The sequence below is a fragment of the Symphodus melops genome (genome assembly GCF_947650265.1).
Source record: "Symphodus melops genome assembly, chromosome: 19".
In the NCBI taxonomy this organism is placed as follows: Eukaryota; Metazoa; Chordata; class Actinopteri; order Labriformes; family Labridae; genus Symphodus; species Symphodus melops.
In genome coordinates, this window is record NC_136709.1 from 12682289 (window position 1) to 12709510 (window position 27222).

At 40.9% G+C, this 27222-nt stretch overlaps 4 protein-coding genes across 5 annotated transcripts; 1 reads left to right on the forward strand and 3 right to left on the reverse strand.

Annotated features, from left to right (window-relative positions):
* The first annotated feature begins 190 nt into the window (after positions 1-190).
* On the forward strand, positions 191-2708 carry LOC306841051 (akirin-2-like). The gene is made up of 6 exons (XM_079370687.1): positions 191-384; positions 710-908; positions 1060-1203; positions 1315-1464; positions 1839-1910; positions 2067-2708. The coding sequence occupies exons 2-6, from the start codon at positions 731-733 to the stop codon at positions 2075-2077; spliced, it is 555 nt and encodes a 184-aa protein (XP_079226813.1). The 5' UTR covers positions 191-384; positions 710-730; the 3' UTR covers positions 2078-2708.
* orc3 (origin recognition complex, subunit 3) lies at positions 2596-9274 on the reverse strand. Of its 2 annotated transcripts, none has more exons than XM_079370686.1 (20): positions 9086-9274; positions 8915-8966; positions 8724-8821; positions 8190-8328; positions 7978-8082; positions 7696-7856; positions 7433-7572; positions 7084-7243; positions 6139-6252; positions 5877-6010; positions 5510-5573; positions 5294-5410; positions 5128-5207; positions 4754-4887; positions 4481-4572; positions 4299-4396; positions 4032-4173; positions 3758-3874; positions 3464-3543; positions 2596-3252 (listed from the first exon to the last, which is right to left on the reverse strand). In XM_079370686.1, exons 1-20 carry the CDS (start codon positions 9107-9109, stop codon positions 3147-3149), a joined length of 2157 nt encoding a protein of 718 aa, XP_079226812.1. In that variant the 5' UTR covers positions 9110-9274; the 3' UTR covers positions 2596-3146. The 2 variants fall into 2 exon arrangements, with proteins under 2 accessions (XP_079226812.1, XP_079226811.1); XM_079370685.1 differs by having other exon boundaries at positions 4481-4575.
* A 731-nt stretch (positions 9275-10005) lies between these two features.
* Positions 10006-22803, reverse strand: znf292a (zinc finger protein 292a). Its single transcript, XM_079369073.1, has 8 exons — positions 22549-22803; positions 20225-20379; positions 18727-18805; positions 18284-18419; positions 17936-18138; positions 17450-17586; positions 16742-16883; positions 10006-16612 (listed from the first exon to the last, which is right to left on the reverse strand). The coding sequence occupies exons 1-8, from the start codon at positions 22696-22698 to the stop codon at positions 10469-10471; spliced, it is 7146 nt and encodes a 2381-aa protein (XP_079225199.1). The 5' UTR covers positions 22699-22803; the 3' UTR covers positions 10006-10468.
* An 814-nt stretch (positions 22804-23617) lies between these two features.
* On the reverse strand, positions 23618-25439 carry cga (glycoprotein hormones, alpha polypeptide). Its single transcript, XM_079370345.1, has 4 exons — positions 25334-25439; positions 25136-25247; positions 24859-25043; positions 23618-23923 (listed from the first exon to the last, which is right to left on the reverse strand). Exons 1-4 carry the CDS (start codon positions 25334-25336, stop codon positions 23849-23851), a joined length of 375 nt encoding a protein of 124 aa, XP_079226471.1. The 5' UTR covers positions 25337-25439; the 3' UTR covers positions 23618-23848.
* Between the last annotated feature and the right edge of the window lie 1783 nt (positions 25440-27222).

Sequence of the window (27222 nt, forward strand, 5' to 3'; positions counted from 1 at the left end):
CTGCCCTCTTGTGGCAATAAATAATAAGCATCCATTGTCTGCTATTTTCCACCATACTGAGATGTACATTAACATTTCATCCAGTACAATATTGAATCGGTATGGTTGTCGATCATTAGGACTACATCGATCTCACGTTCCTGTCCTCGACTGCATAGCTCAACTGAGTTACTACGCAACCCAGAATGCTTTGCAGAATGTGTGACGTCAGAAACCGACATCCAGCCCCCCATATCGAAAACAAGCAGCTACGTTAGGTTAGCTAGCTCCCGTGTCTCGCAGCAGCCGGCTGATCGTCACTTCAACTTTTTGGGGAAGCAACTTTCGGAACAACTCGAGTTGTTGAACGCAGTCGGACGGAACAACATTACTCCTTCAAATAAGGTAAAAGAAAAAAAGCTTTATTCAAATGTACGTTACACCACAACGCTCCGTCCGACTTAACGGCAGCGAAAGCTAACGTTAGCTTTGTTTTCTTTTTGATTATCAGCTAACTAGCTGCTGTTAGCTTGTTAGGGAGGGTTTAAAGCCTCAGCTGCGCAGTATGCTCAGCATGGACTCATCGTAGATTTAGCAGCACATTTCACGTTGTAATCAGCAAGTTGTGCCAAAGAGGCGTGTGGTTAATAGTTATCTTAACTATGTGATGGTACCGCTTCATTTATTCACATGTTTAGGTATTTTGCTCCCCTCCTCCTCCTCTCCTCAGCCCCTTTAACAAATCCAAGTCATGGCGTGTGGAGCCACCCTGAAGAGGAGCATGGATTTTGATCCGCTAATGAGTCCTACGTCCCCGAAAAGACGAAGATGCATCCCCGTGTCCCCTTCCTCCTCCTCCTCATCTCCTAGGAAGTATCTAAGCATGGAGCCCTCGCCCTTTGGGGAGTCATCGTCAACTCTTAGTGCAGGTAATGTTACTTCTGTTGGCCTGCTTGGTGATCAGTCAATCAGGCTTATTCGACTAACCAGAAAACAAAAGCTCATCAGAGGTCCAAATGAGTTATCCACTTCGTAACGTGTTGACTAATGGACCTCTTACTGTCTCCTTTGTCCCACCAGAACAAATCCTCAACAGCATTAAGCAGGAGTACAAACGCATTCAAAAGAGGAAGCATCTAGATGGAGGCTACCAACAGTCAGAGTGCTGCTATTCTCCAGAGTCCCCATCTCAATCATCTACTATGAATGTTACCAGCATGCCAGGTGTGTTGGAGGAAAAGGTCTCCCCTGATCCAGAGTCACAGCCCACCATGTTCTCGAGGTGCTTTAAAAAAAAAAAGCCACTTACGCCATGTTTTTCTTTCATTTATCCAGGAGCGTCCTCTGGATGCGTTTCTCCCTCTAGAAAAGAACAGCCATTATTCACCCTCAGACAAGTTGGAATGATTTGCGAACGCCTGCTTAAAGAAAAGGAAGAGAAGGTGCGGGAGGAGTACGAGGAGACAATGACCTCAAAACTGGCAGGTTGGTATACAATTAGCGAGTACGCTATAAAGCTATGTAACCATCTGAATCCTTGTTTAAAAAAACCCCCAACATCTTTGATTTGTGACTGGCTATTAAAAAAAGAAAAGTTACTAAATGTAGTTATTCTGCGTATAAAATAGCGGTCAACAAATCCTTAAAACTGTGCTGCAGATGTTTGGTAGTTTTCTTCAAATTGATTTAGAAAACATTCATCAGTAATATTGACTACACGAGTACTAAAGTGCATACATGGAACTTGTTTTGTGCTGAGCCAAGCTTGTTTTTAATTCACAATAGAAATGAGGAGTTGAAAATAACACTCTGAAGAAGGAATTCTGATTTTGTGTCCCCCCCCCTTTTTTAAATTACAGAGCAGTATGACACCTTTGTGAAGTTCACACACGATCAGTTAATGCGGCGATTTGGGGAGCAACCTGCAAGCTGTGAGTTATTTTATTTCCTCTTCAATCATTTCCACATTCCTGTTTCACTGGAAGGCCGTCCAAGAAAGCAGGCCGACTTGAATCTCTGGGTTTGATCTCTGCCTTTGAAGTTAAAAGCAACACGTCTATATTTGATTTCATCTCCCTCTCCTCCAGATGTTTCCTGAGTGTGGCACAGAAACCTTTGCAAGACGGCCTTCCCCTTGCTGCAAGCTAACAGCGATATCTCAAGAAAGGACAAAAAATAAAATAAAGATCATCATCGCAAGAGATTCAGTTCAGCCAGTTTAGATGAAACGATTTCTTACTGTGCCATATTTCTGTCTTTGGGCAAAGGTTTATATGAAGCTGTCGTCAGTTGTTACCACATTGATGTAAGCAACTAGGTGCTTCCTGATGTAAATGAATGGACCCTATCTCTACCAGTGGCCTATGTTCCTCCCGCTGTATGCGTATCTACAGTTATCTCACTTTTGTAATAGTTCCCGGCATTCCAGGCTTTGTCACTCGTTTTCTGTTTGTTACATGTAAATATGATGAAGCGACAGAGTTTTACATGAGGTTTGCTGGTCAATCTGAGAGGGAGTGGAAGAAACACAGCTGAACAGAGCGACTATGTTTGCAGTTTGTTCTCTGTGCATTGCTTTTTAACTCTGCATATAGTGGGCTAATTCAATTCAATTTATTTTTTTTGTTCTCCCTTCCAGTGTTTTATTTATTTTGACTTTTGTTTTGCTGGTATCACTTTGAAACCAATGTACTTATTGGACAAAACAATAAAAATCTTTTAAGAGTTGAGCATTGTTGTGATGCATATTAGACACTGAGCAGTTGTGGAACGTTGATTTTTAGGAGTCGCCTGTCATTATTTAAAAATACTGAGTCAAGCAGGATTGATCGCACCAACTCCAGAAATGTTTGAACTGCAGGCTTTTCTCCATCGACGGTTCTCTGATTGACCCAAACGTGATGTTAACTCGGGTTCATGTAAACGTAAACAATTGGCTTTACTGTGGATCTTTAGATATCACTGTAGACTGTTGAGTTTGGAATAGCCAACATGTTACTATTTATGATGGATTAAATTCCTGTAACCATGTGTTGTGTACAAAGCTGTATATATTCAACCTTAACGTCAATGACTATCAGACACTTTTATTAGAGAGGAAAAATACAGTACAAAATGTAAATCTAGTTTGATAAGAGCGAGACAATGACCACAGGTGTAACTATAGGTCAGCAACCCCCCCAGGTGAGTCGAGCCACGTGGTCAGTCTTCTGTTTGGTGGATTTGATGAAACCCAGGAACTCGAGCTCGGACACGGCTCGGATGAATCGAGCGCTGGAGAGCAGGTTAAGGAGCAAAACGTCCCAAATGTGGTTCATATGCTAAAAAAACCAAAACCCTGTCACTACAGCCACATCATCTTTCACTGAGCCTCAGTCATCATAGGAGCTTGTTTGTCCCCCAACAGCGAAATCCTTACCTCGAAAAAGTAAGTCAGGAAGAGCATGATGGGAAGACAAACCTGCATGTAAAGAAGGAAGGATACTGTTTCACTTCGTCCACTTTGCAGAAAGTGTCAGAATCAGGGTTGTTACCCTCGGCAGCAGAAACGACAGTAGCATAGGCCTGAAAAACAAAACAGATTTCATCCATGTCAGCACACAGTCAACTCCGGGACAAAGATTGATTTTCACATCAATAAAGTGAAACATCTATCTTTGTGATCAATAACGTGGAAGAAAGAAAACAACAAACGTGCAAAGAGCGATTTTATAGGGCAGAGATGAAAGGTGCCTGACATCACAAGTCCAAAATGGAACTGAAATAAATCAACGCGTACCTCGAGCCAGTCGTACAGGTTAATGAGCCTGCCGCACTCCAGGTGGAGTTTGTACACGACGCAGATGTCAGGAGCCGCATTAGAGACGGAGCCATCCTCAGTTATTAAGCGGTCGTTCTGAAGACAGAGGGAGGAGTGTTTGGGGTTTTTTCATGTGCATTTCTTAGCTTAAAATTCTCAAGCCAACAACATGTTATCATCACTTTATAAAATCTAAATGTACTTTGCTTTCAGGTTCATGCCATGTGACGATATTAGTATGAGGCCGACGTACCTGTAGATAATAGTACGGAGTGTTGAGAGCAGCCTGAATGGAGGTGCGAGGCGTTGCGTTGAGGTGGCGTCTCACAGTGGCAGAAGAACTGTAGTAGCAAACTTCACTCAGTGTCTGAGACTCAGGCGGGGGCAGGTGAGTCCTGGGAGGGACAGAGACGTCAGCTTGAGAAGAATCTCACGTGATTTAATAATGTCAAAGTGTTGCAGCAGTGCGGGGAAGAAAAAAAAAAAAAGAAAAAAAGGGGGAGGGCTCAACATGTCTTACTTCACTAAGCCGTCCATGAACTCCAGAGCTTCGTTACGCAGGAGCTCAAACGGACTCAGCTTCTTGGACCTCCGAGTCTCGTTCATTTCCAGCAGCGTCTACACACACAACAATAATAATAATAATAATAAGTCAAAGCAAGACAGTGTGGTGGAGAGACTAAATATATCATCATAAAAAACCTTCTGCAGCTGGAACAGATCGGTTTTCTTTCCAAGATTTTTCACTGGAGATGTGAGACTTTCTTCAACACAGGGTGGAGCCTCAGCTGCTGCTGCGAAAAACAAGAAGAAAAAAAAAAAAAAGAGTACAGTAAAAACAAATAATTATTCCATGTTGCACATTAAAACATCTCTCAAAATAATTATCCAACAGAAGGAGACTACCTGAGGGTAGGACTCTATCAGCAGAGATTAATGTCCCCTTGGGCTCCCTCTCTTATCTTTACTACTTACCATCCAGCTGCTTGAATTTGGCGAGCAGTTCCTCCAGCTGGACACGAGCGTTCTTCATGTTTTTTGACTTGACGGGCTGCAGAATCTCGACACACCTCTGCAGCAAAGCCATCAGCTGGTCTTTAGCGAGCATCCTGCAGGGAAACCAGAGAAGGTCAACGTGTGAAAAGTGAAGAATCACTCTGAGAGAGCCTTCCATCCGGCCACCAGGGGGAGCAGTTTTCTTTTAAATATCCTCACAGATTTATCCATCTGTTGGTCAAATGTTGGCAGAACACGCTAGTCCATGACCAGAGACGAGACATTTGGAACTTACATTTTATTTTTATTCTTTGTCTTATTTGTTGACGGTCAGACTGAACATTTCGACTTACTTCAGAAGCTTCATGGCTGACTGGTATTCCTCATTGTCCCAAACATTCTTCTCAAGACATGTTAAATGGAGCTCTCTAATCTGTGGCACACAGACACAACAGTGTTAAAGCCAAACAGATTGAACAAAAACGTTTTCCCAACACTTCAAAGCCGTCCTTTTCTTGCCTGTTTTCCGAGTGGATATCGAGGTAAAGATGTAGTCAGAGTGTGGAGACACCTCAGGACGGGATAATAGTTCTTGTGGTATTTATGAAGCTCCTTAACCAGCTTCTGACACACGTCCTGCAAAGAGAGAACGACTAAACCAACGGTCTTCTGCTCGCAGGCGTGCAACTCAGTCTGTCTGATTGTTCAGGTGTAGAGATGAAATAGGACATGTACCTTTAAGTGAGTGTCGTCCGTCGACAGGTTCACTTGTTCCTGAGGTTCCTGCTTCTCTACATACCTGAAAAAGGCAGGAGTAAGACTTCAATTAAAGTCTTACTATTAGATTATATTATTAGATTCATTAAGGAGAAAAAAAGCCATGGAGAAGATGCATGTTAATCACATTTGGGTGAAACTAACTAACTAACTAACTAAAGTTTGATTTCTGCTTGCAGCCACATTAGTTATATCTACAGTGTTTTGCTCTCTATGTCTGTTGTGTCTTTTTGGAGATTTGACGTAATTGTAGTTAGATGAGAGTAGGGAATAAGACGCCGACTCAAAAACTAAATTCCTGGCGCGCGTTTGTGTGTGTGTGTACCTTATGAAAGACGGCAGCTGCCTGATCCTCTCCAAGTCGCTCTGACGTAGCTGCGTCACGTTGAGCAGAGCCTCCTCCTTCTTGCAGCAGAGCACGCTGAGAGGCTGAGAGTGGAAGTGCTCGAGCATGGCCAGCTGCTCAAAAGACAGAAACGCAACGTTCGCTTTACGGCATGTCTCAAAAAAACAAACAAACATTCGTCAGTCAAAGAGAGTTCGAGACACGGACGCATAAAGCATCGAGGATTGAGACCTTCTCTCACCTGAACGCCCTTGATGAAGTTTCTCACTGAGAAGTCGTGGTAGAGGAAGATGCTGATCAGCACCTGCATCACTTTACCACTGAGCTTGAAGGGGAAGTGTGGGGTCAGGATCAACTGTGAACAAATTCAAACTTCACAGTTAAACTGCTGGCTTTGTGTTTAAAACAGAGTAGAGAGGCAAAGTTAATGCACATCAAGATAAAATGGCAATAATAAAGTGTAAATATTGTTGAACTCAAACCTCCTGACTGCAGCTCTATTAAAGCATCACAAATCAAAAAGGCTGTTGTTATAGATGACATTACATTGACAGATGAGATCATCCATCTCTTCCCGTAGACTACTCCTCTGAAAGAGATCACCCTTCCATGATCAGCTATGAAAAAAAACTGGATTCAATCAGACGATTCTATAAAAAGGCTTCATTGTCGTCTTAACACCATTCAACCGCTGATGAAGTCTTCAAACAGCACTCTGCATGTTAAGAGATGCCGTGTTGTGTGACGTGTACACGATTCGAGTTCCCCTGTGAGGTAAACATCAGCATCACTTTTCACATACTGTACGTTTATTAAGATGTCAGAGTTAGCTGCAGTCGTGTGTACAGATGCGTTTCAGTTTTGGGAGTCAAACTCTTGAACAGCTTCAAGGAGGAGACAGAACGTACGTCGTTCTCTGCAGAGTGACAAAGAATTCAGAGACTGTTCAGAGTTGATCCGCGTACATTTTTTTCCCTTTGTTTTAGTCCTGATGTTCTCTGGGTTATTTTAAGAGTTGTAAAGGATAGGCAGAAGAGCTTTTTCCTTTTCTGGTCATTAACTGTTTGAATTGTATTGTTTGAAATGGAGCAGAGGAAACATGTAAAGTGTTTATTTGTATCTGTAAGTGGACTATTTAAGTCAATCCTTCTTCACTCTGCTGCACTGTACGAGAGAGGGACTCTACCTTGTCTATGACTGTAGCCAGGTGCTGTGTGCAGGACAGAGACTGGAAGAGTTCGATGCACAGCAGTGAGGACACAGAGTGCGGCAGTATGCGCTGGATGGTGCTGGGAGAGGTGGCAATGCCAAAGATGAACATCAGCGGAAGACGTTGAACGTAGCGGCTGTGAAACAGTGGACATGATTATTGAGTGACAATGAAAACCAGGTATACTGATGTGATGTGGTGACACTAATACTAACGAGGTGAATGAGGGAGGCAGGCTACAAAAGCAGATTTATGAAGGATCTTTATAGATAATAAGCAGTAAAGCATTGGTTTAAGAGATTTCATGTGAAGAGCTATTTGTTACCTGCATATGAGAATGAAGTCCTGAAGAACTCTTGGGTTGAAAGCCTCCAAATCTTTGAAAATAATTACAACAGGAGGCTGCTGTGCATCCTCGCTGGCTGGACAGCTACGCTTTTTTCCAGGAGTATCAGAACTGGATTTCTGAAAAAAAATCACAGGAAAAAAACAAAACGTTGACTCAAGTGCGTTATGTGTGCCAAATTTGAGACGCACCTCGCAGTGAATTTAAAGTCATGCCTACGAGTTGTTTCTTTATCATCACACCTTTGTTTTTGCGTTGTACCAATCACAGAGCGTACTGAGCGAACAGTGCACACTCTTGTGCAGTGGGGTGCCGACACGCTCAGCCTCCTCCTCATCATCATCCACAGTTACTAAGGTGCCCATCAAACTCTCCAGGACTCTCTTCATCAAATGCTTCAATGCTGAAAAGAAGCAGACACTGTAACCTCAAACTGCAACAGAGGTAAGGGACAAAAATCATAGAGATGTTGGAACCGTCACTACTTATTTAAAACGGTGTCTAAAAAGAAAACAATCCATTACCACCGCACTCTTTGGCCAGCACAGACGCCACATGAGGGCTGACAGACTGCTGCAGCAGGTCAGACAGACTCTGGAAGGTCATGTCGTGGTCTGGGACATTCACACCTGTGAAGGAACTGCCACGTTATTCTCCAAGAAACACTCAAAGGCGGCATACTAAGATAATAACAAAAGCAGATCCCAACAGTTTCACAGTCTCATCATCAACGTACCGAGCACTAGAGCCGCTGTGGGAATCTCACTCGCCCTCATCTGCGCTGCCCAGTCACTGTGCTGACGCGTGGACGAGCACTTCCTCGTGAAGTCGAGCAAACTGTCCAGGATTTTCCTGTTGAGTTCCTCCTGTAAAACCTAATGGAGAGCGAGAACAAAGAGTTAAACACCCTAATGTGAGTTTCGAACATTTAGGGTACAATTAACCAACTCCAGTCTAATAAGTGCAGAAAAAAACTGTATTAAATCATTTTCTTTTTCCAATTTAGTATTTGGTCAAAATATGCAATGTGACCAGATTTAGAGTTGAGTGAATACAAAGTTTATTTTCCAATGTAAGTTTTTGTGACAGTGGTTTAGTAATTAAATTTCAAGCTCATGTACACTCTGTTCAGTACCTAACACATAAAGAAAGACAAACTGACTCTTAGAAATTAGAGATGACTTCCAAACAGATTCCCTCTGATGTTATTCATTATTAAACTTATGATTTAAAGTTCTGACTGAAAGGATAGTATAACAGCTGCTATTACCTCTGTATCTGCTTTAATCTTGTCCCACAACTCTTGACAAAGTTTAAACCTGGTTTCTCTGTGCTCAGCTCCATCACAGCCATTAAGGAAATAATCCTCTGTTGAGAAATGACATCCAAACATCAGTCTAACAAATAGGGATTTGACAGCTCACAGCTTACACGGTCACATTTTAAATAACTCACCCAAACCCTTTTCTTGTGTCTTTTTCTTCTTAGCGCTTGGCTTGAAAACGAAACAGCCCTGAAAGAATGACAGTCTTAAACTACAAACTGTTAACTAGTTAACAAAAACATAAACGACGATTTGACACCTTGATTTTTCAATGTTTTATAAAATAAAACATTACGTCTGAATATTACCTTAGACACGGATGAAGTAGACATCTCAGTGTTGACGGGCTGATTTATATTGTGGATATATCGTCAATGAGCCAAGTTATTGTTTAAAGGGTAAAATGTCTGTTGAACTTTTTTCTTTTTTTGTCCCTTACGAAGTGGCGACCACTTCCCGCCAAAGTGACGTTTACGGAAGAGGATGTGTTCAGCTGCTAAACGTTCCAGCGGGTTTTAATCATAGACTGTTTTAATGCTCATAGTACAGTAAACCGAGAAAATGAACTTCATTTCCAAACTACAAATTAAAATCTACGGCAGTGTTTTAAAAACAACATACTTAAGTTCATAGGTAATTTATAAATGTAGTTTAATATTGGATTACATTATGAAACATTGTTGATATTGAACGCTCCTCTCTCCTTTACAGAGCCACTGTTTCCACCAGTATCATGGTTTCCCCTTCTTGGCCTCTCTGCAGATGAAAAATTCCTCTTGGAAACTTCTACATCTAGAAATGATGGGCAGAGCATGATCTCTTAAACTAATCCTTTAGTCATTAAAACAATAATTATACTGTAATTAAGAAAGCGTTGAAGAAATAGTATTAGCTATTATTCTTTTTTATGCGATTTTTCTTGTGTGGTATTAATAGTCTGTTGTTACTTTATATTTGTATAAAAATCATACAAGTGATTTTTTTTCCAAAATTATTTTAAAGTTATTGATGTCCAATAAATATGTAATTGTGGGTACAGGTTGAATAATTTTCTTTGCTCTAAAGTTTTGTCATAAATTCAGCAGGTATGAAGACAGGCTGACATTTCAATTTGTAATATCCATACAAAAACTTACTTAATCTTTCAGTTTATTTGTAAAAATATCAGGTTGGAGGTTAATGTATACATCTAGGAAGCCTAGAAAAAATGTAATGTGATCTAAAAAGAAATGCAACACATAAACACAAAATGATCTGCAGACACTTCTTTACAAAAAGAACCAGTAACATTTTATTGAACACTTTGTGGAAGACATGTAAATATTACAGATAGGTCTACTAGTGTTGAAAAAGGATAAAATAAATACAAACAGAACTTGAAATCCCATAGGGATATATAAAAACATTTTTCTTTAAAAGTCTCCATTTAGTAAAAGAAAAAAAAACATCTTCAGTACTAAGCATAAATACAAACATGTTTCTAAAATCTATGCCCTATAGGTTACCTGGTTATTATAACTAACATACATAAAATCATCCAAGACAGTTTTTCAATAAGTACAAAATAGGCCATTTTATTGTTAACTGTGACTGTAACTTTTATCAGTTGGAAATCTGATGCATTAACAAACCATTCTGCAGCATAACATCTCAAATCCTGAGTGAGATTGAGTTGAACACAAAATGTTGGGCTATGATCCGCTATAAAGCCACTTTTTTATTATGACTGTGGGCTTCATGTATTGTAGCTGCTTTAGCAAAAGATCAGCACCTTCTGAAAGTGTTTTGTCAATAACAATCTTGACATTGCTCACTGATGTAAGATTAAGGGGATTTCTGAACTCAACAAGATTTTCGTAGCCTCTAAACTCATGACTTATTCTTCTTCTCATTGTAGATCTCTGTTTATGATGTCTTTTGGACGGCAGTTCAGCACTAGATTTGTCAATTAATTTACGTTTGGAAGAGTTGGTTGACTCTGAGGTTTCCAAGAATTTGAGGAAAGAGTCCTCAAGCCCAAGAGGCTTGAAAGCACCTTGATTAACCCCTTCATCGGGTTGTTCTTGGTCTGTCGGTGTACCAGGATTTGAGTTCTCTCTTGAACTGTTAACAGTCGTACGATTTCTTAGAGTCTGGATCCTCTGTGGACAAGCTGGTGTAGGACGTGCCGGTTTCCTGGGACGGCCTCTTTTAATGCCCTCTGTCCCAGTGGAAGCTTGAGATTCTGCACTATCGTCGTTTGACAGCTTGCCATCTTCTTGACCTATCCTTTCCACCAGCTCATCGGATTTCTGATCATCGGATTTTTCTGCGTCTTCTGGCTCCGTCTCCTCAGAAGAGGAGGTTGATGCGCCCTCCGATTTGTTTGTATCCTTGAATCTGGAACGGGAGTACTTTTTACAATAAATGAACTGGCTCCTCTGATCCTCTATGTATCTTTCTGTGAGGCCATGAGTGGTGTAATGCTTAAATATACTTCTCTCTGCCCGCTCAACAGCATCGCAGCCTATTATCATGCATGGGTACTGCAGGGAGAACTTCTTGGTGCACATAGCTGATGCGTCCTCGTGGGATTTTAGTTTAGGCTTCCCAAAATTAGTCCAGTGTTCCATGGACTTCACATCTTTCTTTTTAGTGTTTTTCTTCTTCCCTTTGAATTTGTTCTCCACATTCTCTTTCCCATTGTTAACTCCTGGGAAGAGCCCTGCTGATTTCGTCCGTCTTCCGTCACTTGCTTTAGGGTCATAAACGTATTCGTGCTTTTTTATCAGGTGACGGAGGAGGTTTGATTTTGTAGTGTAGACACGGTCGCATCCCATATACTCGCACTTAAAAGTTTGATCAACTGAGCCACTCTCAGAGATAGCTATCTCCTTGTGAAAATTCTTTATGTGCTCAACATACTTTTCCACCGAGTCAAAAGGGAGAGCACACTCCGGCCGATCACAGTTGAAAGTCCCTATAGTCATGCTGGCCATCATAGAGGTGGCTTTATCGCGGGTAAACTTGTGGAGTAAGAGGTAATGCTGGATTAACCTTGTGATTCCAATGAACACCCTTGAACAGTCTTTCACCTGACACCTGACTTCATCATCTTGACTTATTATGCTCTGATGGCTTGCCTGTCCGTTTTGGACACTCGTCATTTCAGTTTCAGTTTCAACTTCCGCTTCAGCTTCAGCTTTGCTGGCGGGCAGAGATGCCTGATGCATGGCTCTGTAATGCAAAATCAAGTTTTGCTGGATGGTGAATGCAGCGGTGCATCCTTCATGAACACAGCGATATGGTCTATATGGGCTAAAAGCATCCAAATCACACATTTGGAGGCTCAACCTTTTCTGATGTTTGTGTTTTCTCTGGAATTCATCCTTCGTCGGTGTGTTTTTCGAGCTGCTGGGTTTTTCTGGGGAGGATGAAGCTGATGCAGAAGCGGGGCTGGACTTTGGCTCTTTTTCTTTGCTTAATGCTGCATCTGAACGCCCTTGGTGCTCTTTTGCTTTTCCAAGCGGACTGAGTTTCATTTTTAAAGGGGATTTCTTTTTTACAGTTGGACTCTTGTTTACAACAGTCACTCTCTGTTGATCAGGTGATTTTTCAAGAACGGAGGGTGTCACCTCACTAATCAACCTGTCAGATAAAAAGCGTTGAGGTGATGGTAGTCTTGTAACAGTCGATACTTCTGGTGTGACACCCTGTTTAACTGCATTTTCTGGTGAAGTGAGCTGAGTAACTTCTAGATTGTTCTCATTGTCAGTTTGAGGAGCAATTGCAATGTCAAGTGGTTCCTGTTTAATTGCAGGCAATACTGGCACTGCAGATTGTGTAGTGTTACTGTTATTGGCGTTACTGGTTGCACTGCTTCCTAACACGTCTTTGTTAAGTCTAAAAGCACGCCTGTTTCGAGCACTGATCTTTAGCTTCTGCATTTCTGCCTTCGACAAACGATGGACTTTTTCATAGTGAATTCTCAAACCTGTTGTTCTCGTGAATGTTTTGGGGCAAATCTGACAAGGATAAGGAGACAGTTTAGATGGGGTTCTTTTAAGTTCTTCGATCATCTCATTTGTGTAATCATGCATTCTACACAGGTGTTTAAACAATGCCTCCTTCGTCATGAATGAATACTCACAGTCCTCTTGGTCACACTTGAAAGGCTTGGGCACCTTTTCAGTGGGTTTGTCATCACTCTTACTAAGTATTTTTCTTTTTTCAACATCAGGGGCCGCATCACTGAGACTGACATGTTGTTCTAACAACAGAGCGTTCCGCATCTTCTCTTGTGCAGCCTCAATCAAATCCAGCCTTTGAAAAGCATGTGAAATTTCCATCAGGTGATCCTCTTGATAAGGTACAGCGAGGGCTGGATTTGCCAACTCCACTGTCTTCTCTGGCTGGTTTTCAGGGGTAACGGATAAGGAGTTTGAATAATCCATAATGTTGGTGTATTGTGGCTCTTGTTTCAATGCCATGGCTGAAGACAAAGTGGTCAAGCTACCAGAATCCTGTGAGAAATCCCCATTCGACATGTTGAATATTGCTCCATTAGTGTCTGGGACATGGGGGTCGTTGAGAAAATCAAGGAACGATGTTGGCAGTTCAGCCGTGAGATCGATTTCATCTACGGGTCTGCACTGCGAGCGTTTAGACAAATGACCTCCGAGAGACTTGGTGCTTGTGAACTCTCTGAAGCACCTCCTACAGATGACCTTACCATCCTTAATGATTGCCGGCCATTTGGTTCGCTTGCTCAGCCTACTGCGTTTACCCTTTTGCATGTCAGGTTCACCAGCCTTATCGTCTGAGACGTTATCCTCACAGTCAGCGTTTGGACATTCCTCATCTAAAGAGAAATCTCCTTGAGTGACACTTTGTGGGCTGAGCATGCCATCTACAGAGTTGTCCATCTGTTCAAAACCAGGAGCAGACATATTCTCAGTTTTAACTATTTCATTTGTCACTTTCAATGGTAGTTGGGCCTCTGGGCTCAGACATTTCATGGGAACATCGACTGAAGAGCCTTGAGTAAGACAAGAGTTTTCACTTGGAGCGTATGGAGTGTGGTAGCTTCCTTCAGGGAGGCTGTCAATTGTCGAGATACTGTTTCCATTATCCAACTGATTTGTCAAATTCGTAATAGCTTTTCGATCTCCACTGCCCTCTGGATTCATCACTCCATACTGATGCCCTCCATTATGCATTTGCGCATTGTCTAGCATCAGAGAACTGGACACGTACTGTGACATCAAACTTGAATCCGAAGGTGCATGTGACATGGGGGGGCCGTGTATAGCTGCCATTGAATGATCTCTATCAGGTGGCAGGGGCACTGTGTTCTGATAAGGGTCTGGCTGCCAATTAGGATAGCCCCGAGAGGGGTACTCACTCATGTTGAAGGCCTCTGGATAACAGTTGTTCATGGGAGGTGAAGACCATGACTGGGACATGTCGGCCTGTATCATTCCACTTGGGTTATTTTGGCTTCCCCATGCCGGGTACAGTGTTGGGTTCACCATTGGAGTTATAGGCACAGGCTCCATTGATCCTGCATAACACTGAGCTGGCGAGCTTGAACATCCCGTTTGATAATCCATTTGCTGAACCCCAGGTTTGTTGCATAGTATTCCTGGCTGATTTGGAGACCTGTTGCCCAGGTTTGGACGCTGATTTGGCGAAGCCAGCGCACTCGGGGCCTTTTTTGCAGTAATTTTGGCCACCTTGTTATATTTCTTTGCCAATTTCCAGTCCTCAAATATTTCAGGATGTTGCTTCTTCACATGCCTGGATAGACTTTTGTTTGTACTGTATGCCCTGGTGCATTCACTATACGGACAGCAATGCAGGTTCTCCTCATTGCCAGCAGTAGCAGCAGGTGTGCTCGAAGGATAGCCTTGCAGTGAGAGAGGGATTTCTGTTTTTATGTGACTTGGAGAAATTATTGATGGAATCGCTTTTTGAAATTCATTGCACTGAACGTTATTAAGCCCGCCACTCAGCTGGATTGCTGCAGGATTTGTTGAAATGTGTACAGGATACACTGGAGGGTTTTCACTTTGCCCAGCCTTATTAGGGGGCACATGAGAAGGCTCTGGCGCTGGGTTCCCCTCAGCTGCTGGAGTGGGGTTTGTCAAAGGAGTGTAGCATTTCTCTGGTTCTTGGATTTCGGCATCTCCTTCACTACTAAGCATCTTTTCCACCGAGTGCTTAACTTTAAGAGAAGCTGCGTCTATAGCCACCTCTGGAGATGTGCATGGTGATGTGTTTGCATTTGCAGCCTCCTTCACATCTGCATTTATACTCTCAGGACTGACAAGTGCAGAATTTGTGTTTTCATTAGTTGGGGGGATCTGGAGTAGTGCCTCTACTCTTGGAGTAACAGGAGGATTTTGATTAGTGATTGGCAAACAGTTTGTACCATTTGTATTATGAATCTGTTGGTGAGACAAGAATTGAGACTGTGAGTAGAATATTTTGCCACAGTTATCTGTTGGGCAAGTGTACGTAAGGTAGTGCTGTGCCTCGTGATCATACAGCAGGTAGGCCTCACTGAAAACCTGACCACAGTTGGGGAACATACACTGGGCCTTAAATTCAGAATGTATTTTTCGATGCATTAGAAGCTCAGAATTTGAGTTAAAGTTGGCTTTGCAATCCAACTGTATACAGATGTACGGTTTGCTACCACAGTGCATCTGCAAATGATCATTCAGATGTCTGACATTGACAAACTGCCGCCTGCAATACTGACATACCACTTTCTGCTTTTGTATCTCTAAAAATCTCATGGCCTCATCGTCATCCTTGTGAGATCTGACGTGAGCCATGAGGTTACGGAAAAACTTAAAAGCCTTTGAACAGTTTTTGACCGGACAGAAACAGTCTTGACTAATGTTTGTGTCAGATGTTGTTTGTTCTATTTTAACAGGTGATGCCAATTGTTCAGTAACTTGAGATTCCATTTTTACAGGACTAATACTCATCTTCGCAGCAACTTTAGGATTTTTTGACGGACTTTTAGGGGACTGAGGTGGTTTGGTTACCTTCCTAGCTGCTTTCATTGCTGCTAGTCTCTCTTTGCACGATTGCTTTACATGTGATGCTACATGTGGCTCTAAAACCTCCCGACTTTCAAAACTGTCAGCACAAATTGGACAGAGATAAACTCCATCTTTGAAATGCTTCTGTGCGTGGCGAACAATTCTGTGGCCCAGGAATTCTTTGTCACACAAAACACAATACTGCATGTAAGCTCGCCAATTTCTGAAACGAGCAGACACGAAACCCTGCTCCCGAAGTTTCTTCGCCTCTCGGTTTTTCTCTCTTTCATCTGTGATTTCATTGAGTTCATTTGTAGTGGTTAACAGAAAATCCTCCAAGTCTCTGTATTCAGGGAGTTTGCCGATTGCACTTTCCACCTCCTGTTCGTCCGTGTCATTGAGTGTGTCTATAGATGATACAATAGCTGCCTCCTCTCCCATTAGTGCCAAGCAGTTGCGTTTCAGTGTTTTCCAGTCCCAGAACTCTGGATCAAAAGGCCACTGTGTCTTCAAGGCCAGCAGTAACTCACATCGTAGAGAATTGGGCACTGGTAGACTCCCGTCCTCCTCAGGCTTTTGGTCTGGTTCGTTGTATAGTGACTCCACGGCATAATACGAGTCAATGGTAGGCTGCAGGAGGAACTCAGTAAGCTGGCATGCACGCTTCACTTCGAGATCTGTTGGCAAGAGGCAGGAAATAGTCTTGCAGATAGTAGACTTGCTATCCTTATGGTCACTGGAGGTCATTTTCAAAGCTTGAATGCACATTTCCACACACACCGGAAGTCCCACCTCACCAAGCTGCAGAAATAACAAAGAAAATTATAGCCATGGTTTTGATTTTGAAGTCCTTTAAACAGATGCGGTACCCTATAAGTGATTCTAAGTGTATATTTATAAGCCACCAATACTTAAGTCTTTTTCTCTTACCTCGTTTTGGATTACTTTGATTAGAAACAGAATGTGACAGACACTTCGGCAGAGAAGAGCCATCTCTTTGCTGTGTCCAAGGAATGCGTCAGCTGAAGACTCCAACCGCATTAGTAGCTTACTCCAGAACAGTGTGAGTTCCCTGCAAAACAACAAACTCACGTATTAAAAAAACAACTACCCATCCTTTTTCATTACTTGTTCTTTTTTGTCAAGATTAAAGTATTTGCATGAAATATTTGGTCCACAGATTTTCATTATCAACATGAAATATCCATCCCAATCTCTCACTTTTCAAAGAAGACATTATAGGTCGTTCTCAAACATATCCACACGTCTAAAAACTTGAAAATATCAAATGTTTTGGGAACTATAATGGAAAAACTGCTGCATGTACATTTTTAAACATTACACAAACTGAAAAAAGGTAGATAAACATAAACAAATGTAAATGTTTTTAAACGATTATTACTTGAGAAGATAAGCCACGCATTAAAAATGGTAAGCAGTGATACACATTTAGCGTCTCATTCACAGCCTTTCTTCCTTCAAGAACAGAGGCATTAAGACACTCCGACCTACCTTTGTGCATATTTATGAGAGAGATTTCTGAAGATTGCATAATACATTCATTCAATGACTAAATTCCTGGGGGTCATTTTGGAAGTGGTCTTGGAGTATCTGTCTAAAACAAAGTGCAACACTTACCAGGCACAATAAACATCCCCTTGGAGAAGCTGTCGCTTGAGAAAGGCAGAACATACGCAGAGAGCTCCTTTCTCTTCTCCCTCCGACTCCAAGTTGCAGATCATTTCAAGAGCATCTTTACAGTCTATTGATGCAATCTATTGGGCGCAGAGAGAGAGAGAGAGAGAGAGAGAGAGAGAGAGAGAGAGAGAGAAACAGTATATCAAGAAATGAACACAATTTTCTGGTTTATTTACCAATACTGTTTGAAAGTCATATTCTAAATAAGTGAGTAAGTGATTACAAGAATGTATTCAATTCAATTTTAGAACACAACACAAACATTTTTAGTAGTTTACTTTTTCTCAGAATCGTCTTATATAAAAAACTTTTTTTCTATTTCAGACGTTTTTAAAATAAGTTGTTTCTAACAGCAGGACATCTTCATGCTGAAGGGCTGTGTATGTGAAAATAACAAAACACTGCTGCCACGTGTTAATCTCTTACCTCCTCCATTAGCTGCTCCTGACTTTTTGTCATACAGATGCAATGCAAGTAAGTCTGCTTAAAGTTTCCTTTTCCTTCATATCCCGGATACTCGGAGCACATCTTTGCCAGGACAGCAGCTTTATCAGCTCTGTCCACTTTGATAAGATGCTTTATCCTCATGTTGAGAAGTGTGGGGCCTTCCAACTCAAGATACTCATGGACTGAGAAACAAATAGAGAAATGAGCACAGAGACAAAATGTTAGAAAACGACAGACAAAAGGAAATGCAGACAACATAATATACTAAAAAAATGATTTTACTTAGTGCAAAAGTAAATTTAAAATTAACACAGGGGGGGGAAAAACCTTGTTCCGTTTGAGGAGTCTGATTGGACAGGATGCTGCTTAACGTGGTGTTGGACCAGACGCCATCTTGCTGCGCCAGAACTGAGAGCTGGTAAAGCTGCGTGCTCCCGCTGTCTTGCAAAAGGCTGTGTGCCGACTGCAACAGACATCAAAAATGTAACTTAAAAAAAACTACAAATAAAAGGAAGTCAGCCTCAAACGTTAGACAGGCCAGAGACTAAAATAACAAAGTTACTGCAGTGGCGTTGTGTCATCTTTCAATGGTTAATAGATAACTCCTTTAATGTTTTGTAAAGAGCACCAACCTATCCAAATGTTCAATATATTTGTTAGTACAACTTTTCAGTGATGAGCTAAACCAAACACATTGTAATAATGATAACATTTTTCATTTCTTATCAGTACAAAGACAAGCCTATCCTAACAGCCGGGGGGATACTGACCTTCATGGAGGACTGGAACTCCTCCCATAAGGCAATAGGGACATGCTGGGGCAGTAAGAGCAGCAGCTCTGCACAGCTCCTGTGGATACAACACAGTCATTTGTTAAAGCCACATTTAGGTCAAGGATGGACAACACTTCAGGTAGTAAGAGAAACCAAGGGCGTATTACTGTGAAAAAAAAAATGTCAGTAGTTCCACGGCTCAATACAAGTTTTTTTTCAAGTTGACCTTGTTTTACATGTGGAAGTGATGAAACAAATCTTAAAATGAGTCAATTAGATCAATCCTTTAGTTTCAATAAGTTTCTTCTTTCATGACAGCTGTTTCGGATTGCTCGTGGTGTTTGCGCTGAACCGACCTCTGCATGCAAAGTATACTATTTAGCTCATCCCAAATATGTCAAAGCTCCCCAAGAGGTAGCCTACATTTCTATTCTGTACTTGAGCCTCAAGGACTCCGCCTCCATAACGACATCAAGCGCACTAAGAGGGAATAGCACAGTAGAAACCTGATACTGTTTTTTAAACCTTTTAAAATGTAAAAAAAATCTAAATGTCCTTTAAGGAATCAGATCTGTGTTTTTTTATATATTCAAGTCAAATGTTATGTACCGTATCTTTCATGGAATCATATATACAGAGATTACACACTACTCAAACTGCAGTGTAAATCATTGTTGTGTCTAATGTTATGTGGACATCCAAAACATGTGTAGTTGTTGTTGCTGCTGTTGCAGCTATGACTTCATGAAGACGATTCCCCAAACATTCAGTTGTAAAAAAAATATTACAGCTCTTCATTTTGTAGCCCAACATGTTGCAGCACTGTTTAACATGAGTCTGGTTCTGCTCGGGGTTTCGGGCGGTTAAAAGGAAGTGTTCCCCTCATCACTGGTACTTACTAAATGTTGCCTGGTGTTTTGCTCATTGTGGATTCCTATTGGATCTCTGAGTCGATCTAGACCTGCTCGTTTTGTTAATTGTCTTGAGACAACATTTGTTATGAATTGGCGCTTAGCAAAAATTGATTGACTGAAAACATTTGACTCGTTACAGCTCTCTATTTCAGTGAGTCATTATTAATGTGTGTTTAATTAAAACAAATTTCAAATTTACTTTAGTTTTTATTCAGCTAATGAATTACTATTTAAAAATAATAATAAATATATATCTGGTTAACATGCTTGTTATTTACACACAAATGTACACAAATGCTGTTTTATTACACACACTTGCCTGCCGCGCCTCTTTCTGTCTCTATCCCCTGTATGTCTTTAAGCATATGATGGCAGGACTAACTAGGTAAGTGAAGAAGGGAGCAAGTGGAAGTCGTCTTCTACATAAATCGAATGAAGATGTTCTTGCTATCTGAAGGATTCAAATATGAATAAAACCTTCTAAATGGGTCACCAAATATGCCTTGGCCGCCCTTGTTAAAACTTGGCGGCCTGCCAAAACAAAGTCAGCGTGCAGGAAACACTGCAGAGTTTCTACTCACAGTGCTAACTTTTCAAGTAGGAGTGGCACGTTTTCACATTCAGAGGAGAGACAGGAGGCGGCCTGCGCAAAGCTGACGATAGCCACAGTGTAGACCTCCAGCAAAGGCAGTGGATCCTCATCAGTTTTCCAACGGCCAGCATGCTCCACAAGGACCTGGCAGAAAAAGAAACACGAGAGTGAGATCAACCCGATGAACACTGAGTTGTTTCTTTTAGGAATCATGAAGAAGAAAGTCTGAGTTGATAAAAAAAATAAATTTGTCAGAGCGAACACCAGTTTATAAACATTTATAAACAATGATATCGTTCTGTGTATGCTAAAACAATTAATTCATTAAGCAAAGAAATTACAGAACGCTCTCTTGTGTCTTTTTTTTAATCTCATTGTGACAATTGCTCTTTTTTCTTTTTATTATATCTTTAGTAATAGATTTTTTACTTGTGTGTTTAAATCCCATAATAAAGTATTGGTAACATATGTGAGATGTCATATTGAATGTTTCATTGTGACATGCTCAGTCTTTCTGAAACGTCATTTATCTAAAACTAACAAACAGATTAAAAAGTCGTCCATGTAAAGATTTCAGCTATTTCAGGTTTCCGTCACATCACTCTGTAGGCCCTGTGTTTATTATCAACCAGTGTGTGTGTGATACCAGTGTATCATAAATCACTGTTGCACTGCTGTTGCTGTTTTCCTGTTGTACCAATTTAACACAAAAACTGAATTCTGAACCGAGCCGTGAATCCTGGGTCACGTTAAACCCTCTCAGTGAAGAAAATATCTAAGACAATTAAAGTGGAACTTCTACAAATGTAAGTTAAAGATGTATTTTCTATGGATGCACAGTGCACCAGAGCAGTGGTGGAGTTTTAATGACATGATGGTAAATGCTGTTAAATAAGCCTGGTCGATTTATCAGTAAATAAAAAATGTTAATCGTAGTCGTAAACGACAAAATAAACGTTCAGTTAGAAAATAATCATTCTGTATTCGGTTTAAATTCAAAGATGGGGCAATTTACAATGGAAAAAAAAAGTCAAACTTTGAGCTGTGGAGTGTAAAGTCCATCATTAATTATTACATGAAGAAAAATAATAACAGCATGACAAATTACTGAGGATGAAAAAAATACAGGACCAACATTTATTATGTTTTAATCAACTTTACACATATTTCAGGCTAGATGTAGAGACCGGAGACAAAGCAGCAATATGCCAATGTGAGAAAAAAAAAAGTCCATTTGATTCCTCCCTCTCTTTTTTACAAAGAAGTAGTAAGTCTTCATCGCTGAAAAGTTCCTTCAGCATGCATCTCATCCTGCCGGCTTACTTTCATGAGATCATCCTCCATTAAGACTTCCCTGCACAGTCGCCCCCTTTTTTTCCCCCCCAAATAACTTTTTTTTTTTCTCTTGAATTCATTCCTCACAGCCGACACTAAAAACAAACTATCCATCGCTCTCATTCGTCGCGATGGTAGTAAAACCAGCAGTATCAGCAAAATGTCAGATCAGCAGATATCTCGCTTCATATTTACGTGGTCAAGGCAAAAGAAAAAAATGAGCAGGATGTGTAATGGAGTCAGTGACCACAGCCACACTTTCCCTTTTTAAATCACAACTGCAGCCTGCTTTATACACTGACATCACTTTAACATCTTCCGTTAATGCCGCCGACATGCCTGTAATAAACATCTTCGCTTATATGACACTGAATTCATTATTGCACAAGGCCTGGGCTAGCACCTTTGGAAAAAAAAATCATTGATCTTTACGGACTCCATTAAAGTAACCATTTTCTACACACGGTTGAAACCTGGCGACTTGCAGAGATGCAGCGTTATAACATCGTAACTGCATTTTATACGGGGGATAGAAACGTGTAATTGCGTGCATAAATGTCAAATCGCCATGTGAAATCTCGCTAACGTAGGTATCCATTTTTTGCACAGCATGACCACTGCACAGGACAGGGGGACCCTGCATACCAGCTAGCAGCATTCATCTGCTATTAGCTATCTGGCCTGGAAAATACCAATAATTCGTGCACAGGGCGCACACGCTGGTGTGACTTATCGCCACATGGATAATCAGACTTTGCAAATACATTCACAACACAGACGAACAACGTGAACAGAATAGCTAAAAACAACACATAAGTTTTTTTTTCACCCCCCATCATCTTAACATGCCAGGCTGCTAGCTGGGGAGCTAGCTCCTTAGCTACATTGTTGTAGCAAACGTAGACGCGCATCCTCGGCCAGGAAGCCAGAGGGGCTGCAGGCTGCTGCCCGGGATGAGCAGCAGGAGAGAGAGCTAACCTGGCAAAACTCCTGGCAGAAATGCAGAGAGGCTTCCAACGGAGACTGCGAGCTCTCTTTCAAAGCTGTGGTCAAACCCTGGAAGCGCCCTCGGAGCTCCTCGATAGCTTTCCGTGTGTCATATTCCTTCTCTGTCTCCCCCTCCGCCATCTTCACAACACAATCACGACCGCGTACGCACAGATGTTACGCTGCCAGACTCGCACACGCACGCGCACGCAGAGGGGGAAGGGAGAGCACAAAGTGGCCCTGTTGAACAGACACACACACACACACACACACACACACACACACACACACACACACACACACCCCTGATACCAACAAAAGCATCCATGACCTTACAGTGACTCAAAATCATCCTCTGCACACAGGCTGGATGTGAACTCACGGATTCCTGAATTTCCTCAAACACCCCATGATGTGGCAAGCTTTGTCCATCAGACAGTGAGCATCATTAAAAAAAAAACAGCCTCCGACCTCAAAAACAACTTCGACTATTACCCAAGTTATTATCAAACTCTCGATTGGACGCACAGGACAGGATAACCCCGTTTGTCTTGTCTCTACAGAGTGGTCGTTAAGCTGTGATGATTTTGGAAAGAAAGGTGTTGTGGCGTGGCTAGAAAATATATTAACATTCAACATTCCTCTTGCTTCTATGTCGACTTGATGTGTAATATTATACTCAAAATAAGACAAAATCCAATAATACTGCTGAACAGATAGATTTCCTTCTATGTGTTACATTTACAAATGAATCAAACAAGCAATGATTATTATACAGATAGGCCTATTTAATCCCATCACACATCTATTGTTGTAAAGAACTAACTAACTCTCTTACTAGAGATTTTTCCCCAAAGAGGCATTACGTCTTAAAGACAGCTAGTCGTTTGTTGAAGTCTTGACATATACAGTATGTTTTGTGGTTGCCAGCCCTGATTTGAAAATAAGCATGCTCCCCAATGGATTATATTAGTTTGGAAGCATCTGTCCAAAGACATTTTTCTTCTGATAAAAACAAAGCAATGCACACTCCGTCACTCACACGCCACAAATCTATTTGACAATGTACATGAATGAAACTGGAAAATGTGGGTGAAATTTTATTGCTTTTCAATCTACAATTTTTTAAACACATCTATCCATGCAAAAATGTGGGCTAATAAATACACATCACAGACACTTGCCAACACAAGAGTTTACATTTTAAAACAGAGAATAGCCTGTGTACATAAACAGAAGCATTATTGGTTCCCGAGTTGAGTGCTGCAGAATTGTCTCCACTGGCCATCTGTCATATCTTATGGAAGTAGCAGGTGCTGCAGTGGCATTCTGTGTGGTTTCTCACCTTTATGCCAAACGCTTCGGTCTGAAAGAGAAACAAATGAGGAAGACGTAAAGCAGAGTGTCTCAGAGTGTCTACTATCAATACAGGCTTCTGCCTGTATTGATAGTACAGCTTATAACAGACAGGAAATGTCGCGAGGAGAGAAAGGGTAGACAAAGTACATCAAAGGACAGAGGCTGGGAGTCTGAACTATTGTATTAGTTGAAGCAGAAAATTCCCTTTTTTTTTACAATTTATTCAGGGCGTTTATGCCTTTATTTGAGGGACAGAGCTGTGCACAGAGAAGGGAATTGGGGAGAGAGGTGACAATGGATATTCATGGAAAGAGCCGAAGGTCGAAGTCGAAACCTGGCTGTCGAAAATGCTATGATGACTACATGGGGTTCATGACCTAACCACTAGAAACTACACTTTATGATAAACATAACTTCAAGATAGTTCAGTAAAAACTTATTTAAACATTTTTGATCATAAATAAATGTCCACACATAAAGATATTTTGAATATGAAGAAAACTAGGCACTGGTTTAGCTCAGCTGGTAATGCAGGTCTCATGTACAGAGGTAATGGACCTTGATGCACTAGGTGCAGGTTTGACTCCTGGTCCTGATGCTATTTAGTGTATTTCACCCCCAACTCTCTTTCTCTATCTTTCAAGCTGTCCTATCAACTAAAGTCAAATAAGCCTCCAAAAAAACCTGGAAAAAAACCTCATTTATATGTAAAACTTTCACAGTGGATACATTTGGACATATTTATTGAACTGAAAACTGTTTAGTTTTAAATCGAATTAATTTCTTCCAAATCAATTGGTCAGACAGAAAACAGTAGGAGAGAGAAGAGTGGGCCCAGCCGGACTTTGACCAAAGATGTAACACAGGATTCCCTTTAAGCTGACTTGAGTTTATTTATGTAAAGGCAAGTTTTCCAGACTTATCTTTTGTGGGCATCCTTACCTCGTAGCTGTGCTTTGCCACACAACACGTTGCCTCTGAGGTGATATTTTTCGGGACCAACATCGTCTTCATGGCCCCGAGAGGTGTTGGGTACGCTCTGGAGAAGCAGCAGCCCACGCACTGATAGATGGGACGAGTGGAGGAGAACACATTGTTTCTCCGAAGCGTGCACTCCTCACAGCCCACTAAAGAGAAATCATACAAGTACTACATTAAGAATCACATACTACCCATTGTGGACAGCTTGGGATGCAGAGTAAGTAAGATCAAAGCTTACTGTTTGATAGGTCATTGTTGGGGTAAGAATCAGCTACGTGAAGAAGGAAAGACATCAGAAGTAGACAAAGTCCGGATGATGTCAGTGAACCCATCATATTTGCAGCATTCCCCTGATAACACAGAGAAAAAGAGATAACCGTCAATCAAACATCCGTCGAATCAAAACATGCAGTCATTTCGAGATATAGAGTGTTACCATGTTCAGAAGATGTTTTCCGTCTTCTTTCTGTGTGCAGGGCGGCTTTTTACTGATGACTTCTGCTACGCGTCAAGCAGATTTTATACCTTGTGTGCTGCATGCAGACTGTGACCCCTTCCTGGATTAAGTGAAACCTATCAACCTTATCAACGATCTCACTGACTCACTGGCCACTTTGCAACCTTTCCTATAATCCCTTCAAAGCACAAAACGATAAGAACAAACGGTGGAAACATCATCCTTCCATCCTGACTATGGATGCTGCTTTAATCCCTGGATTTCTGTTACTTAGTAACTGGATGTTATTATTATTACTAATTGTCATGTCACAGCAAAGAGAGAGTCAGCAGGTTATTTTTTCATTGTGATTCAGATCTCTGCAGGAAGATGGTTTGTAGGTTGTAAGTGGTCTGAAGGTGTTTTTGAATATTCAGAAGCACTAAATACCTTTTCAAACACTCAAACTGTTTTTCTCAGCTCTTTGAGGTGTGTTTTTAAGGGTTAAGAAGCAGACTTAAAATGATGTTGTTTTCTTTTTATTATCTACAAAAGCTAACAAGGCTGCTGGCACGGAGTATTATAGATGTCTGATGAAGTGAGTTACAACAGGCTAAAGAAACAGACTTTTCATTTTCACATGCAAAGATTCACAGTGGCTGATACATTTGACTGACTAAAAGAAATTAAACTTTGAAAATACTTCATCAATTCCATTAATAATGAAAAATTAATTTTAAGCTGGATATACCGTAATTGTTATGGGACTTAAACCTCTTAAAGAATAAATCATCTGGGTGATTCCCCGACCTAGTTGAAAAGGCCACCTTTACATTTAATATTCTATATCAGGGGTCATCAACTTCATTTGTACAAGGGCCAACTTTTTTCTTGGCTGACACTGGGTGGCGAGACTTTAAAAAATGCTTTGGACATAAACCTGAAAACCGTCAACCCAAATTGTAAATAAATGCAGTTAAATGTTGGATACTGTACATATGTTTATCAACTCTTGTAACACTAAGTGGTGAACTACAACATTAATTAATTAAATTTGTCGTGTTTGCTTTATACGTAAGTATATCATTTATTTAACATTTGTTTACAGTTCACCTGACTCCTGACTTGATACAAAATCAAAACACTTATCTGAGGTTTATTCTCTTCACCCATCCTTCAACATAAAAACTACATTAAAGCATCATGGAATTGATCAATGGAAGAAGCTTTGAATAAGCAGACATGTTTGATCGTAGAGTATTCATCTGTCCGCCCACAAGCAGCCCAAATGTCAAGGATGAATATGAATGTAGTTTGTACTTTGTCTGCCTGTTTACTTAAGCCCACGTCCTGTGTCCTTGGTTGTGCTGGTAATAAATCCTCTGCCAAAGACTTGAAACTCAACGCTGTGGATGAATAGATTTTAAAACGACAGGTATTTAAGGTCTTTTCTGTGATGTTGTCATTGTGTTATTTTTACTCTTCTTCTCAACTTTGACATTTCAAATTATACAAGTAGTGCTAATTATTGCTCCAGGATTGTGTGCTATTATTTTGGTTATATGACACATGTCATGAATTAACATAAGGCAATATGTCCTCTGATTGTAATATGGAATAAACAGGCTTAATTATGCTTTTTCAAAACAACATTAAAGTATCACAACATAATTGCAAGTATTAATTGTTAAAAGTGATCAACCATCAAACTAAATATGTTTTTTTCTTTATTCTCTTATTCCCAATCATATTTTTTTTAATATCTGCTTTGATTCTGTTTCATCAACCATAATCTAGCACTTGACACATTAAAAAATAGCAGCACTTGCAACCGTTCTGGGTTCCTTTACATTTGTTTATCAGGCTGTATCCATACTTTCTCCTGTTAT

What these genes read in the sequence shown, in the direction of transcription:
- LOC306841051 (XM_079370687.1), top strand. Translation starts at nt 731, where the DNA reads ATGGCGTGTGGAGCCACCCTGAAGAGGAGCATGGATTTTGATCCGCTA. An exon ending in GAATGTTACCAGCATGCCAG is followed by an intron (nt 1,204 to 1,314) that starts GTGTGTTGGAGG and finishes TCATTTATCCAG; the next exon opens with GAGCGTCCTCTGGATGCGTT. An exon ending in AATGACCTCAAAACTGGCAG is followed by an intron (nt 1,465 to 1,838) that starts GTTGGTATACAA and finishes TTTAAATTACAG; the next exon opens with AGCAGTATGACACCTTTGTG.
- orc3 (XM_079370685.1), bottom strand. Translation starts at nt 9,109, where the DNA reads ATGTCTACTTCATCCGTGTCTAAG. An exon ending in TGGCTACAGTCATAGACAAG is followed by an intron (nt 6,253 to 7,083) that starts GTAGAGTCCCTC and finishes ATTTGTTCACAG; the next exon opens with TTGATCCTGACCCCACACTT. An exon ending in GATATCCACTCGGAAAACAG is followed by an intron (nt 5,208 to 5,293) that starts GCAAGAAAAGGA and finishes TGTGTGCCACAG; the next exon opens with ATTAGAGAGCTCCATTTAAC.
- znf292a (XM_079369073.1), bottom strand. Translation starts at nt 22,698, where the DNA reads ATGGCGGAGGGGGAGACAGAGAAGGAATATGACACACGGAAAGCTATC. An exon ending in GACTCCTCAAACGGAACAAG is followed by an intron (nt 18,139 to 18,283) that starts GTTTTTCCCCCC and finishes TTTGTTTCTCAG; the next exon opens with TCCATGAGTATCTTGAGTTG. An exon ending in AGGAGCAGCTAATGGAGGAG is followed by an intron (nt 17,587 to 17,935) that starts GTAAGAGATTAA and finishes TGCGCCCAATAG; the next exon opens with ATTGCATCAATAGACTGTAA.
- cga (XM_079370345.1), bottom strand. An exon ending in CAACAATGACCTATCAAACA is followed by an intron (nt 25,044 to 25,135) that starts GTAAGCTTTGAT and finishes ATTTCTCTTTAG; the next exon opens with TGGGCTGTGAGGAGTGCACG. An exon ending in TGGCAAAGCACAGCTACGAG is followed by an intron (nt 23,924 to 24,858) that starts GTAAGGATGCCC and finishes TTTCTCTTTCAG; the next exon opens with ACCGAAGCGTTTGGCATAAA.